This window comes from Oenanthe melanoleuca, chromosome 1, assembly GCF_029582105.1.
Source record: "Oenanthe melanoleuca isolate GR-GAL-2019-014 chromosome 1, OMel1.0, whole genome shotgun sequence".
Taxonomy (NCBI): domain Eukaryota; kingdom Metazoa; phylum Chordata; class Aves; order Passeriformes; family Muscicapidae; genus Oenanthe; species Oenanthe melanoleuca.
This window is the reverse complement of record NC_079333.1, coordinates 108,282,160-108,296,778: the sequence shown is the minus strand read 5'-3', so window position 1 is coordinate 108,296,778 and position 14,619 is coordinate 108,282,160. Positions and strand designations below refer to the sequence as shown.

The window sequence follows — 14,619 nt, the reverse complement described above, 5'->3', positions numbered from 1 at the left end:
AATCAACTGGAATTCACCCCTAGCACACCAAGCCTTAGCTTCAAGCCCTGGGAAACATTCACCTAACTCAGATCTCCTCCCAAGAGCCTTTGGAGTTGTTATGTTAATTAGTCCAAGTCCTGCTCCCCTATTGCTTACTTGTGTTCAAATATGGAATTGTTTCTAGAAAGTTCCACCCCCAAGACTATATATTGTTACCTCTCCCTTGTTTCTGGTCTTTGGAGGGTCTCTATATGTGTCGGGTTTCTGGGCATTCTCTCTTTTTATTTCTCATTAAAGTAATTTTCTTTTTGGGCACTCCATCGTTCCAGCTCCTTTTTTGTTATTTTGCACCACATTCACCCTGAAGTCAGGGGGCCAAAGATTTGCCACAGCCACCCTCACTGCAACACTTTTTTTTCCTCATTCTTGCCTGAGAAACAGACACAGAACTTGAAGTGATGGTATAATTTCAATTCCCATTGTATTACTTTGATCAGATGTCGCTGATCAAATTAGCAGATTCAGATCCTGAGATCCTTGTAAGTCACACAGCAGGGATAAGGAGTGTGTTTTGGGAATCTTAAGAGTACAATTGTTTCCTGCTTGAATATTTCTCTGGGTTTTTGGATCAAAAACTCCCCAGTGGCTTTAGAAACATACAGGTCGTTTTATTATATTATTTGTAAGTGTGTAACCTATTCTGGGCAATTCCACGGCTTTGTGATCTTTGAGTGTGTGCAGAAGGAAGTACCTTTAAGCTGGGGGTGGAAAAAGGTCAGATTTTTGTTGCACTTTGAGTTCAGATATATTCATAGAATCACTGAATGGTTTGGGTTAGGAGGGATCATAAAGCCCATCCAGTGCCACCCCTGCCATGGCAGGGACACCTCCCACTGTCCCAGGCTGCTCCAGCCCCAGTGTCCAACCTGGAACTGAACATTGCAGGGAACCAGGGGCAGCCACAGCTGCTCTGGGAATTCCATCCCAGCCCCTGCCAACCTGCCAGGGAACAATTCCTAATTCCCAATATCCCATCCAGCCCTGCCCTCTGGCAGTTTGAAGCCATTCCCTGTGTCCTGTCCCTCCATTCCCTGTGTCTGTCCCCCCATTCCCTGTGTCTGTCCCTCCATTCCCTGTGTCTGTCCCTCCAGCCCTTGGCAATTGTCTCTCTCCATGTTTCCTGCAGCTCCTTCAGGCCCTGCAAGGCCACCCTGAGCTCAGCCCAAAGCTTCTCCTGTGCAGGTGAACAATCCCAGCTGTGCCAGCCTTTCCTCCCAGCAGAGCTGCTCCATCCCTCTGCTCAACCTGACTGACAACAAACTTCCAAACAGTTTGAACGAAGCAGCCACCAGAGCCTCTTCACTGGGAATTCTACAATTATACTTTCTCACTTTGAATTTGAATAAAATGACAAACTTTGAAATTTTCATGAACTTGTTCATAACTGTTTTAAGTCAAGGGATTTTTTTCTTTAAAAAAAATATTGACATTTTACTTGTTTCCCCCCCCCCCCATTTTGAAACACTGTACAACATAAAACAAATGCCAAGTCACTTTAGGACAAAACATTGGAATATTTTGCTTCACAGCATTTCCAATGTTCCTTGTTACTATGACCTGAATACTTCATTTTGAGTTGACTTTTTGCAAACATGACTCATTTGATAAATATTCCTTCTGGTGTATAGACATATTTTTGGTAGAAAATTGAGTGAAACAACTTAGTGTTCTTGGGGAAAAATATTTTAAACCTTGTCAGTTGCTATAGAACATAAGTTTCAGTCCATGACCTTACTGCTTTTCTCACAAAAGTCAATATTTGTAAAGCAGGGTATCAATGAATTTTGTAAAGTATGACATTCTATAGTTTTGTGTGTGTGTAAATAGGAATAAAGAGGAAAAGGAATATTCCTCATGTCTAAATTTAATGGGTTCATTTACCTAATGTAAAGTACTATATGAAAAAAAAAGAATATTTTCATGCTCTTTTCTAAATAAGAATTCCTGTTTAATTCCCATTATCTCTGCACCAGTTTAAACTACCAAAAACTGATGAGTTTTATTTAACAGCTTAGTCTTAAACCCAGTGTCCTATGTGGACACACAGATATTGGATTAAATAAATCACAGATCAATACAATTTGCTTAACAGGGATTTTTTAAGAGTAGGCTAAGACAAAACTTTAAATGAAGATTTACAGCCAAAGCAAGCTGCAGAAATGGGATTTAATACAAGATGAAAGATAATCTATGTGTTACTCCTTACTCCTTTTGCTGTTATTGACACTGTATTTTAATAAATTTTTCCAGTTTTAAATATAACCATGGTTTTTACCACAATCCTGTTTGTTCAATGTCATCACAGCCTTTCATGGCTAAAGCTCCACATGCCTCCAAAATAAAAATTACCAAGCTCAGGTTCTTTTCTTGTTTTTTTCACTTCCATGACAATGTAGGATTTTGGTATTTCTTTATTCTTAATTACATTTTATTAGGCACTTAATGAGTGCCTTCTGCACAACATTGTAGGGACCTACCCAAAAGTTAGGATTCAGCATGGATTATGTCTGTGGCACCATTCTAAAGTTTCTTTATGAGTAATGAACCAAAACTGCTCTGACTTGGAGGAAACTGCAATAAATCATGGGAAGTAAGTGGGCTCACTCCTGGTTTGGGACTGCTTAATAAGGAAGAGATTTTTTTAATCAGCTTACAAATTGTCATCCAGGAAATAACTCCTCCAGTAAATGTAGGACTACACAAGCTCTAACTCTGCCCAGAAACTTCACCATAAGCTCATTCCAAATTGTGAAAATCCATCTCTCTTCAGCTCATGAGACCAGGCTAATGAAGTATGTATTCAAATATAATGGATTTCTGTGAATATCTTGTTATATTGGATACTGAACCTTGCTTGACAAGAATTCTCAAATCAAATTCCAAACACAATTTTGAGAACACAATCCCAGCACCTCATTTGATATCTTTTAATATCAGACAACACCCAGAGCCCAGGACACATTCAGTTGTATTTGAAGTGTCCTTGAAGTACAAATTGAAATATATTTTAGGCAGCTATTGAAATGTAGGTGTGGGAATTCTGTTTGTCCTGTACCTGCCTGTTCACATCTGCATCTATAAAATTTAATGGCAAAACTTCACAAACAGCAGCTATAAACTCCAGCAATGAGCCAGTGGTGGCCATCTTCTCTTGCTGCTTTTAAAAACATCCCCCAAAGTGAATTTTCTGAAAAAGTAGAGGAAGACCTTCAATCTGTCCACCCATAAATCCATAAAAATGAGTTCAGGCATAGAAGCTTGAAGATTATGGTTGACTTGATCAGATAGTCACAGTTCTTAAGTGGGTTAAAAAAGAAAAAACTATCAAAAATTTATTTCAGTTGTTGAGAATCACTGTACACCCTTGCATGTCTTCAAAAACTACTTTGCTCTGCTGTGTGTATCCATGTCTTCTCTAAGTACATTGCTGTGTTTCACCCCAGGTAAATCTGTAACCACACAGCTTTTGGTTTTGGAAACCATCTGATGAAAAGCAACACTGATATAAATCTAAGATGTGGAAAAGATCCAAGAATTAGCATTGCATTTTTTATGACCTGTGAAGAAGAGGTTCTGAACCTGCCCTGTAAGGAACAGGTGTAAACCTACAATATATTCATTATTATGCCATAAATAACCAGTCACCCACAGTTATTCGGTTAATAAGCTGTACCTCACTGCTCCTGACTTTCTAAATAATCCATATAATAGGAAAAAGGCCACATTACCCACATTTGCAGGAGTAATTACCATCAACAGAGAAATTAATTATTATTATTATGCTACCATACCACTTTGGCTCTTAATATTACATTTTTCAGAATTGTAAATACATGGAATTATGAACACAATATACAAGCATTATATATCACAAAATCATTTAAAACATGCTTTAAGTACCTCTGGTATCATACATCTAGAACTTTTTGTCATTGTCAAAATACTGGGAAAAACATAGAAAAAAATTGAGTCACATGACATGTCAGATTTTTAAATGATACTAGCTGATGATATTTTTATATTCATTACTCTTCATCAGTTCTCATGGACTATAATGAGACACTCATACTGCTCTTGCTGTGTAGCAAAAATCTGTCCCAAAGTCTATTGCAATGGGAAAAACTTCCCATTGGTTCCAATGGTTTCTGGGGAAGTCTTGTCCAGAACCATGCTGAAATTTTGTGAGTGTTCATTTCTTAAACATGTGGCCTTATCTCTGAAATCAGAAAAAAGAAGGAAACACAAGCAGCTGCTACTTTTACTCTCCCCAATGGAAGGCGTTCTTTGCATGATGCTTCCTTCAGTGGCAAATGTTTTAAGATTTGTTGGCAAAGGCATCTGCAGTGTCTCTCCTAAATAAAATAACCAAGGCACAGTTGTTATAATATTCCCCTGAAAGCATCTAAATACTGACAGAGCCTATCTTGTCCATGCCTGTGTGAGTATTTACCTTCCAGGTGACTCTGATGCTCTGTGAAGATATAGGCTCAAGCTGCACATCCTGAGGTGGACCATCAGGGGCTGGAAAGAGAAGGAAAATGCATCAAAACTGGCCCTCATAGCCCAAGGAATTCAGAATTTTACATAAAATGTCACCACCTTTACACCCCATTGTCACAGGGGTTGGAATCTGTGTCACATGGAAAATTTCACCAAAAAAAACCAAGGCCAGGAATCTTCTGCATTCAGGTGTCATCTCTGGCCAACAGCAAAATACATGTGCCAAAGCATACCAATCTGGTAAATAAAATTAATGGAATAAAATGAATTTTTATTAATGGTTTTCATGTCTAGAATACTCTCACAGTGCAGTTTCTGCATATCTGGAGAGAGGCAAGAGGAATTCTCAGCAGTCACAACCCTGTGGGTGCTAGAAAAGCAGTGGAGTTCATGTAAAGCAGGTGAGCCAGAAGCTCCCAATCCAGACAGAAAAGCAACAGAGCCCATTTAAAGCAGGTGAGCTAGGAGCTCTTAATCCAGCTTTCAACCTGTTGCAAATTTTCCAGTGGGATCCCCTTTGTTCACTAGAAACTGAGCACATTCAGTCCAATATCAGATATTTTACACAAAATCCTGAACAGTCTACACTCCACCCCTTCCCAGTAAGAGTTCCAGACTGGAAATCAGACAAAAAAATAACTGGTAGATGGGAAAACCTTCTTTCAACTCCTGTCTGAGCCAGGGAAAGTTTCATGGACCATCAACACAGTGCCAAAGGTGTGCAGGAGGCTTTACATGTGAATGAAAAAAGAAGGAACCTCCTTGTCAGCTGGGCAGCTACAAAGCAGCTCAGGATCAGCTGGGATTGAACAGAGAGATGTGCAGTAAATTGCTTGCTCAGCAAGGTAAATCACTGCAAAGGAAGGATCTGAGGAGAGGGATGGAGCCATCTCGAGCTGCTGCAGAGGGTTCCCTTGATGCAGAATACAGCCTCAGTAAAAGGTATTAAATTAAGTTTAATAGCAGGACAAAGGAAGGAAAGCAATAAAAAAAGGGTGAGATTGGGCTGTTAGAGGTGGAGCTGCAATAAATGACAGCTCTGGTGAGAGGAACCAGAACATTTTGCTTCAGCTGATGAAAGCAGACACAGAATACAGCCTATAATATTTTTAAGTTATTAAATATGCCCTATTCTCTGCCATTCCTGACTGTTCTTCATATTGGAAATTTCCAAAGCCTGAAAGAACTTTTTTTTTCCATTCTTCTTGCATTAATACAAAGAAAGGAGAAGAGGATCCAGGTCCACTGGCAAAAATGAGATCTCCATGAATTTTTGAAGCCTGACCTTGATTCTGTGAATGCCACTTCTCCATGGTACATTAGAATGTAGTGGCATTTGAGTGAAGCATTTGATCCTAAAAATGGGGTTTAAAATGTGCCCCTAAAAATCCTGACTTTTCCTCAAAAGACCCCTATTTTTTTTTTCAGACCTGAATAGTTAAGTGCTCCCAGCACACCACAGGGAGATGTTAAATAAGAAGTCGTCTGTTTTTCATAATTAATGTCATACAGAGTTTGTGGCAAGGACATAAAGAAAACCCAGATATCTGTGTTTCCTCTATTGATTTCAATATTAGGTAATGGCCATAATATTTTTTTTTCTTCTGCCAGGTATTAGTGCAAGTGTGTACTGGCATCTATATTCCAACACATGAGCTAATTGGGGTTGTATGGAAAGAAAGATGCAGTCTGCAAGCTTTGAAATCATTCCATCCTTACCTGTCCTTTTGCCACAGAGACCTTTTACAGGTTTCTTTTTAATAGAGGTATTTCTTTGCAATATGTGATACAGAATCTGTACCCCCTTTCCAAGTTGTTTGGTTTTTATCTTGTATTTCTTGGACCTTTATTTTGCTCCCTGCTCATTACCTTCTCTCTCATCCCCTGCACCCATGCTGTTCTCCATTACCTGCTGTAAAAGCAGAGCACAGAAGTAAACAGTGATCAAAAAAAAATGATGTTCCTCCACTTTGTGCATCCCTGAAATAAAAACCCAGGAGAAAAACATCACAAACTCTGACCTCCTGTCTCCCAGTCCTTCCCTAGGCAGATCAGTGACTTTTGAATACAGTTCCACACTGCTGGTCTTTTTCCACCAACAAACAGCTCCTCAAAAGACAGCAACAAAAGGATCATTTATTCTGAAACCTGGTTACAAAGAACTGAATAAAATGTGATGTTAAGGTTCCACCCTGCTCATGGGGAAGCTGGTTTTTTTATTCCAAGGGCAGCTGCTGATCCTGACAACTTAATTACCAGTCAGGAAAACCTTGGCAAGTAAAAAATATTCCAAGCATGGGTGAATAAGGGAGCATGAGAGAGCTGATCCAAGACCCAGCCCTCTATTTTGCACAAGGAAGGATGGGCATTTTGGGGTTACATATGACTGTGGCTGGAAGAATGGATAATCTGTTTTCTCTAGTAATTTCACATTTTCTTTGCACAAAGGAAGAGAAAATTTATGATCAAAAATAAGTATTTTTCAAACAAACTATTCACTGTTAAATCTGTTCACTGCACACTTTCCTTCTGCTGGATTGACAAAAGAAATTAAACTTCTATAGTCTCCAGCTTATTCTGCTTTCCACTGTGAGCCCTTGAGTCCTGCTCATACTCAGAAAGTCCCTCAGAACCAAAACCACTTCGTCCTGACAAGGACTGTGTTTTCATTGTAGGAAATTCCCAGAGAAATTAAATGGGAATTACACAGTTGTGTTCCTAGGAGCTGAACCAAAAATCAAGTCTCAGGGTTTTCAAATCCAAGACCAACATGAATCTTGAAAGGGACACTAGGACCAGGACACTATCACCAGGTTGTCATCTCTAAACCCTCAAAGAAGGAAGCAGTGCTGACTTAGCACAAGGTAAAGAAAGGCAGAAGTGCCATCTACACGAGAGTGGCTCCAGCCACCAAAGGGAAAATGCCCACACAGTACTCCTGGTGCTGATGCAGGAAAATAGAAGTTTAAAGGTAAAAATAAAGGTCAGACTTGATGATCTTGGAGGTCTTTTCCAACTTAAATCATTCTGTGATTCTGTAATACAGCACAACAAAGATCGGGGGATGGCATTAACAAGTGACAGCCAAGAGACTTAAACAGAGGCCAGAAAAATAAATGGTGGGTGGGTTGAGTGAAGGAATATCCAAATAAAGGTTGGGTTGAGTGAAGGAATATTCAAATAGAGAGTTGATTCACGTGGATCAACATTCTCAAAAGGGAGAAATTTAAATTAGTTACCTGCATTAATATATAAACATGTAGGGAAAGCCACAGTACCCACAGGGAGGCACCACCACTAAAACCAGGATGTTGCTGATTGAATTGCCTCACTGTAGATACAGGTGTGTTATTTCCAACATCACAAGCTGAAAATTTGGAGCACAATGTCTTCTTTGACCACTAGATGCCACTGAATAGCTTTAATTACAGCCCTCCACAAGAAGTTGCAAAAATCAGGATATTCTATGGGAATAACTCAGTATTCCTTTTGATACAGCTGCAGCCACATAAGCAGCATTTCATGCAATGATTCCTGACATCAGAGAGATAACTCCCACAAAATTTCGAGGCTGCAAAGCCAGGGCATACCTGCTTCATCAGTGGTGATGGTGAGCTCGTTGCTGGCCTCGCTCTTGCCGATGCGGTTCTTGGCGTACATGCGGATGTTGTAGGTGGAGGACGGGTGCAGGTCGATGATGGTGGCTTGATTTAGCTGAGGGGAAACATCTCTGGTTCTCTGGACAGAATCCCAAGAGTCTGTTTGATGAGAAATAGCAGTAGAAGCAGACAAATAAATGGTGGTGTTAATGTGGGTAACACAAGCAGGAAGTTAAACTGTTTCATGCCATCGCTCTGTTAATCCAGAAAACACATTTTGCTCCAAGCAAATCCAGTGATCCCTCCCCTTCTTTGACAGCACTCCTGACTGCTCCAAGAGAGCTGCTGAGAACAATGGGATCTTGGCTCTGGGGTCATCAGCAAATCCACAGAAATAGCTACTCTTTGAGGAGGTGGTGAGAGCAGCAAAGATTCCCCAGTTTTGTGAGTGTGATTTCTTTCCATTGGGACATTGGAACAACTGCACAAAAATGGGGGTTGCTGCCCCAAAGGGATCCTCACTCAGTGAGAAAGTTGATTGTGCTCAAAAAAAGGGAGGGAAGGGAATAATAAACAGGAATGGCCCAAGGGAGACCTCACTGGTCTCCACAGTACCCCCTGACAGGAAGGTGCAGCCAGGTGGAGACTGGCCTGTTTTCCTTGGCAGCAAGAGACAGGATGAGAAGACACAGCTTCAACTGTGCCAGGGGAAGGTCAGGTTGGATATCAGCAGGAATTTCTTCATGGGAATGGTGGTTAAGCATTGGAAGTGAAGTCCCAAGGAGGTGGTGGAGTGCCCATTCCAGGAGGTGTCCAAGGTAAGGTATGTACATGGCAGACAGCGCACTGGGCTGGGGACAAGCTGGGCATTTGGCACAGCTTGGACCCGATTGTCTGGGAGGCCTTTTCCAACCACAGGGGTTATGTAATTCTGTGAAAGTTATCTGAGAAAAAGGAAAAATTAATCCCAGAGAAAGCCCCTGCCCTGAAGCACCCCTGAGGCTGGAAGTGCTGACACCAGGCTCCAGTCACAGCTGCTCAGGACAGACCAGCACAGCCCCAGAGCTGCAATGCTGCTCCAGTGCTGTGTGTGCACTGATTTGGGGCTTTGGCTGCACTGCCATGTGCACCTGCTCCCACAGGGATGTGTCAAGAACAGCAGAGAGCTGCTGCTGCCTCAGCAGGTGCTGCAATAGGGCAAACCCTCCCACCCTGCACAAGGCTGCTCAGGGCTGGCATGACTGGTAAGGAACACACCCAGCCTGGCTCCAGGAAATGAACTCTGAGAGGTTTTCCAGAAGTAATTCTTCCCTGTGAGGCAGGAGAGGTTCTGGCACAGGTTGCCCAGAGAAGCTGTGTCCACCCCTGGATCCCTGGAAGTCCCAGAGCAGCCTGGTATAGTGGAAGGTGTCCCTGCCCACGTCACAATCCAATGAGGGAGAGATGCCTATGCCCGATTAAGGGGCAAATGAGACCATGGGATGGCCACAGGAGGAATGTATTCAAAAACATAGATTTTATTTCCCAAGAAGTGTGAAGGAGAGGAAGGAAGGAAGGAAGGAAGGAAGGAAGGAAGGAAGGAAGGAAGGAAGGAAGGAAGGAAGGAAGGAAGGAAGGAAGGAAGGAAGGAAGGAAGGAAGGAAGGAAGGAAGGAAGGAAGGAAACATCTGTCAAAAAGAGGGAGACACAGGGCAGGAGATAATCAGCTGGAACTACAGGAGCTGCAAGGTTCCTGCCAACCCCAACCACTTTGTTGGTGTAGAACATGTACAGACTCCAGCAGCGCCTCCACAGCTGCTTTCTGCTGAGCAGGCCCTGGGCAAGGACAGGGGAGTAGAGGGGGCAAGGCTTTAGTCCCAGGCCCAGCTGCAAGTTGAGAAATGAGAAGGGTGAGAAGAGCCTTTGCAGCACCTTTGCAGCCACAGCAAGCCTGGGAAGGAGCAGCCATCGCTCCTCAGCCTTGCCGAAGTGGCGCTGCGTGTCTCAGCCAGCCTGGCTCCCTGGCCGTGGGCAGCACCGAGCGGGGCTGTGCTGGCTCCGCTGTCCCCCTGGCCAGCCCTGCTGCACAGCGGTTCCAGCACAGCTCTCTCTCAGCCGCGCCCTTTGCTGCAGAGAGCAGGGACAGCCCTGCCCTGCCGGCCCCGCCGGGAGCTCTCCCGCTGGGCTGGGGCTGAGCAGCCACTGCTCACAGGGGACCCAGGGGCCCTGAGGGGGAAAATGCATCAGCACCTCGGAGAGACAGGGCATGAATGCTGGAGACTCTTGTCTTGTGTCTTACAAACCTTATTAGAAAATACACAAATTCTTCAGTAATTGGAACAGTTCTTTCTTTTTTTGTGCATTTTCTGCGAAATGATAATGTATCATAATACAACATATTGTATATTCATGTTTTTGTATCATAGACTGTATACAAATACACAAGATATAATAAAATAAATAAATTTGCTAGTTTTATTCATTCATTCATGTTTATTTTCATTTCTGAATCCTGAAATTATTCTTATTTTTCTTATTCTCCTTGTTTAAAACTACTATTCTTTTTGCTATTCTAACTACTTCTTCTTCTTCTTCCTCTTCTTCTTCTTCACTATTTTAACTATTCTTCTTCGCTTCTTCTATGTTTCTAAATTTTTATTCAATTCCCATTCCTATTGCTATTGCTATTCCTATTCCTCTCTTCTTCTATGAATTTTTAAATTCTTACAACTATTCCCCTATTCTTAAACTCGTGACTATTCTTCTCATATGTGTTTTGAAATTATTCTTCTTTGTCTTCTCTGTATTTTGTCTTCATCATCTTCGTCTTCATCTGCTTTGTCATTGTCATGTTCTTTGCCTTTGTCTTCTTCGTCATCTTCATCTTCATCTTCATCTGCTTTGTCGTTGTCATGTTCTTTGCCTTTGTCTTCGTCTTCTTCTTCGTCATGTACATCTGCTTTGTCGCTGTCATCGTGTTTATCTCCTTCATCTTCTTCCTCCCCTCTTTCAGTCCTCGGGCTGTGGCCTCAGGCAGCCAGAGCGGAACAGCCCCCGCAGCGCCCGCAGCGCCCGCCTGAAGCGGGAGGGGCGTTTCCTGGGGGCAGCCGGCTGCCCGCGGAGGGCCTGGGCTCCCGGCTGGGCAGGCCAGGGCCTGGGGGGGCTCCGTGTCCCCAGTGATTTCAGGTGATGAGCTTGAGTAGCTGTCTGTACCACTGAGCAGGGCCCTCCTCGTCAGCTCCTCCTGCTCATGTTCTTCCCACAGGGAGAGCTGCTTGTTGCCACCTTCTTCCCATGGGGACATGTCTTGGACATCACAGTCTTCCCCATAGCACAGCACTATTTCATATGTGACATCTGGGGAAAGCTTCTCCCCCTCATAGTAATCCCCTTGGGGCAGTTGACCCTCAATGACCTCTTCCACTGGGGACAGCTGGTGGTCACTCCTGCTGTCCTCTGGAAAGACCTCAATGTCCTCTTCCACTGAGGACGTCTCCACATCAGTCAGGTTGTCCTCTGGAATGACATCAATGGTCTCTTCCACTGAGGACAGCTCCTGGTCATTAATGCTGCTCTCTGGACAAACCTCTATGTCTTCTTCCATTGAGGACAGCTGGTGGTCACTTGAGCTGTCCTCTGGACTGACCTCAATGGCCTCTTCCACTGGGGACAGCTCCTTCTCCCTCACGCTGTCCCCTGAAACCACCATGACGTCTTCGTCCCCTAGGGACAGCTCCTTGTCACTCCTGCTGTCCTCTGGAAAGACCTCAATGTCCTCTTCCACTGAGGACATCTCCACATCAGTCAGGTTGTCCTCTGGAACGACATCAATGGTCTCTTCCACTGGGGACAGCTCCTGGTCATTAATGCTGTTCTCTAGACCAACCTCTATGTCTTCTTCCATTGGGTACAGCTGATGGTCACTTGAGCTGTCCTCTGGACTGACCTCTATGTCTTCTTCTACTGGGGACAGCTGGTGGTCGCTTGTGCTGTCCTCTGGAGCAACTTCAGTGGCCTCTTCCACTTGGGACAGCTCCTCTTCACATGCACTGGCATCTGAAGTGGCCTCTATGGCCTCTTCCACTTCAGACAGGTCTGGCTCTGTGTCACTGTCCCCTGGAGCGAGCTTGATGGCCTCTTCTACTTGGGACAGCTGCTCGTCACTTGTGCTGTCATCTGGAGAGAGCTCGCTGTCGTCTTCCACAGGGGACAGCTCCTGCTCACTCAGGGTGTCCCCTTGAAAGAGCTCGATGTCTTCTATCACCTGGGACAGCTCCTGGTCACTGCCATGTTCCTCTTGGGAACGCTGGTTGTCATTATTCTGCCTCTCAGGCCCTGTGCCCCTGAGGCTGCGCTCCACGGCTCCAGCCCCCGCGGGGATGGGTGGCAAAGGCAGCAGCTGCCAGCTCGGGGACACACGGGCTGTGCCCTCCGGGGACACCCTGAGCGGGGGCAGGAGCACCCTGGGCAAGGGGCTGTACGGCTGCCGAGGACAGGGGCTGCAGGGCTGCGGCCCCTTCTCCCCTGCACTGCCCAGCTCTGTGCCCCGGCTCTCAGTGTCCCTGGGGCTCAGCAGGTGGGGCAGTGCTGGCGGCCGTGGCACAGGTGACAGCGGTGGCAGCCTGTCCCCACAGAGGGACAGGGCCTGGCTCCGGCTGCCCTGCAGCGCTGCCTGGGGCTGCCTGAGCTCCACCTCTGGGACTGTGAGGGGTTGAATATTTTTGGGTCCCGACTTTGGCTGCCCGTGTTGCACTGGTGGTAGCTTGACAGGCACCAGTGAAGAGCAAGATGAGACTGAGGATGAGGATGAGGTTGAAGATGAGGATGGAGACGGCTCCCTTGACAGAGCAAAGATCCTGGCCTTCTCCATCCACTGGCCACTCCTTCCTTCCTCATCCATCGCTCTTGGCCTCCTCCTCAGGCTCAGCAGTGGGCCTTGGGTGGCCTGGCTGTTGGGCTTCTTGTCCATCCTCTCCAGAATTTCTACTGTCTTCAAGCAGAGACAGGTCCAGGGAGCTGCTTCCTCCTCAGAGACCAACTCTCCTTGGACTGAGCACTCTGGGGCTCTGCGCCCCTTAAATACCCCCAGGCCAGGGTGGGGCTCCCTGATGTCACAAGGGTCTCTGGCCACCACCATGTCCCACATCACAAAGGGCCATGACACGACGTGTCCGTGTCTTAAAGGGCCACCCCCGGCACCCCACGAGCAGTGGAGCAGCCAGGAACTGGCTGGGAGCAGCCCCGCACTCGTGGCCTTGTGGCCCCTGCTGTGCCCAGAGCCCTGAGAGGCTTTGGCCACGCTGGCACACGGCAGCCCCAGCCCCAGGCTGCAGAGCCCTGGGTTTGCAGGCTGCGCTGCCCAGGGCACGAGCAATCGGCCCCAGGGACGTGCCGGGGCCTTGTGGGCAGCGGCTCCGCGTGGGCGGGAGGCCGGGGAGCAGGGCTGTCCCTCAGGGCTCTGCCCGGGCCCGGCGCTCGTCCCCGCCTTCAGCAGTGCCAGCCAGGGGCAGCGAGCGCAGCCTCGGCGCCTTTGCCGGCCACGGGAAGCTGAGCGGGGCAGGGGCACCAGGCGAGGCCGGGGCCGTGCACGGGCACCCGGCCGAGCTGCACAAGGGGCACGGCGAGAGCCTCCTGCGCTTCCCCGAGCCCAGGGGCGGCTGCTGCACCCGCCTCGGGCCCATGGCCGAGCATGGCAGCCGCTCTCGCAGGTGTCCCCTGGGCTCTGCGGCGCCGCGGGCACAGAGCCCGGGGCCGGGGCTCGGTCCCTGCTGCCAGCAGGGCGCTGCCGAGGGCTCCCCGCCCGCCGGGGCCGGGCCCGGGCGCTGAGGGAGCGGCGCCGCCATCGCTGCCGCCCTCAGGGGCTGTGAGGGGAGCGCGGCTCCCGCCAGCCCCGCTCCGCCCGCACGGGCAGCACAAACACGGAGCACAGAGACAGACGGCGCTGAAATGGTGTCCTGCCCTTCCAAATGCACTCAGACAGCGGCCCCAAGGGCTGCGCTCGGCTGCGGCAGCATCGCCACACGGCTGCCCCGGGACACATCCCCTGTGCAGATACCGGGGCCGGGGCGTGCGATGGGACACGAAACACACGGGGTTCAGTCTCTTTGGGGAAACAAACACACTTTGGGCGTGTTTTAGCCTCTTTGGCGGAGAAAAGTACTTTTGATGGCACTTGTCTGTTGTACCTGAAGCTCAAAAGGCACAGTAAATAATATTAATAAATAATTATGAACATGTGTGGTTCAAAAGAGGTTGTTAGGAGCAGCACGTCTACTCACAAAAGATTTAACAAAAGAAAAAGTGCTATAAAATCTTAGACAGTTTTTTTTCCTGTTGTTGTCTTTTTGAACTTTTGAATTTGCTCCCTGTGCTCTCTTTAGTTTGGAAACATTGAAGGCAAGCGGAGCAACACCAGGGAAAAAATCAACAGCTGGGTCCAGATCAAGTGTGGTTCTGGATAATTTGCTTTCTCTCACATTTTCCTCACAGTTGGCTGTGC

At 46.6% G+C, this 14,619-nt stretch overlaps 1 protein-coding gene across 1 annotated transcript in view; it reads right to left on the bottom strand.

Moving 5' to 3' along the window:
• DSCAM (DS cell adhesion molecule) overlaps positions 1-14,619 on the bottom strand; it is a 432,936-nt gene that overhangs the window by 88,100 nt on the left and 330,217 nt on the right. Inside the window, exons 15-16 of the mRNA XM_056502042.1 lie at positions 8,133-8,300; positions 4,493-4,563 (exon numbers count right to left, since the gene is read on the bottom strand). Coding sequence (XP_056358017.1) covers positions 4,493-4,563; positions 8,133-8,300 — 239 coding nt within the window. The remainder of the gene's footprint in view (positions 1-4,492; positions 4,564-8,132; positions 8,301-14,619) is intronic.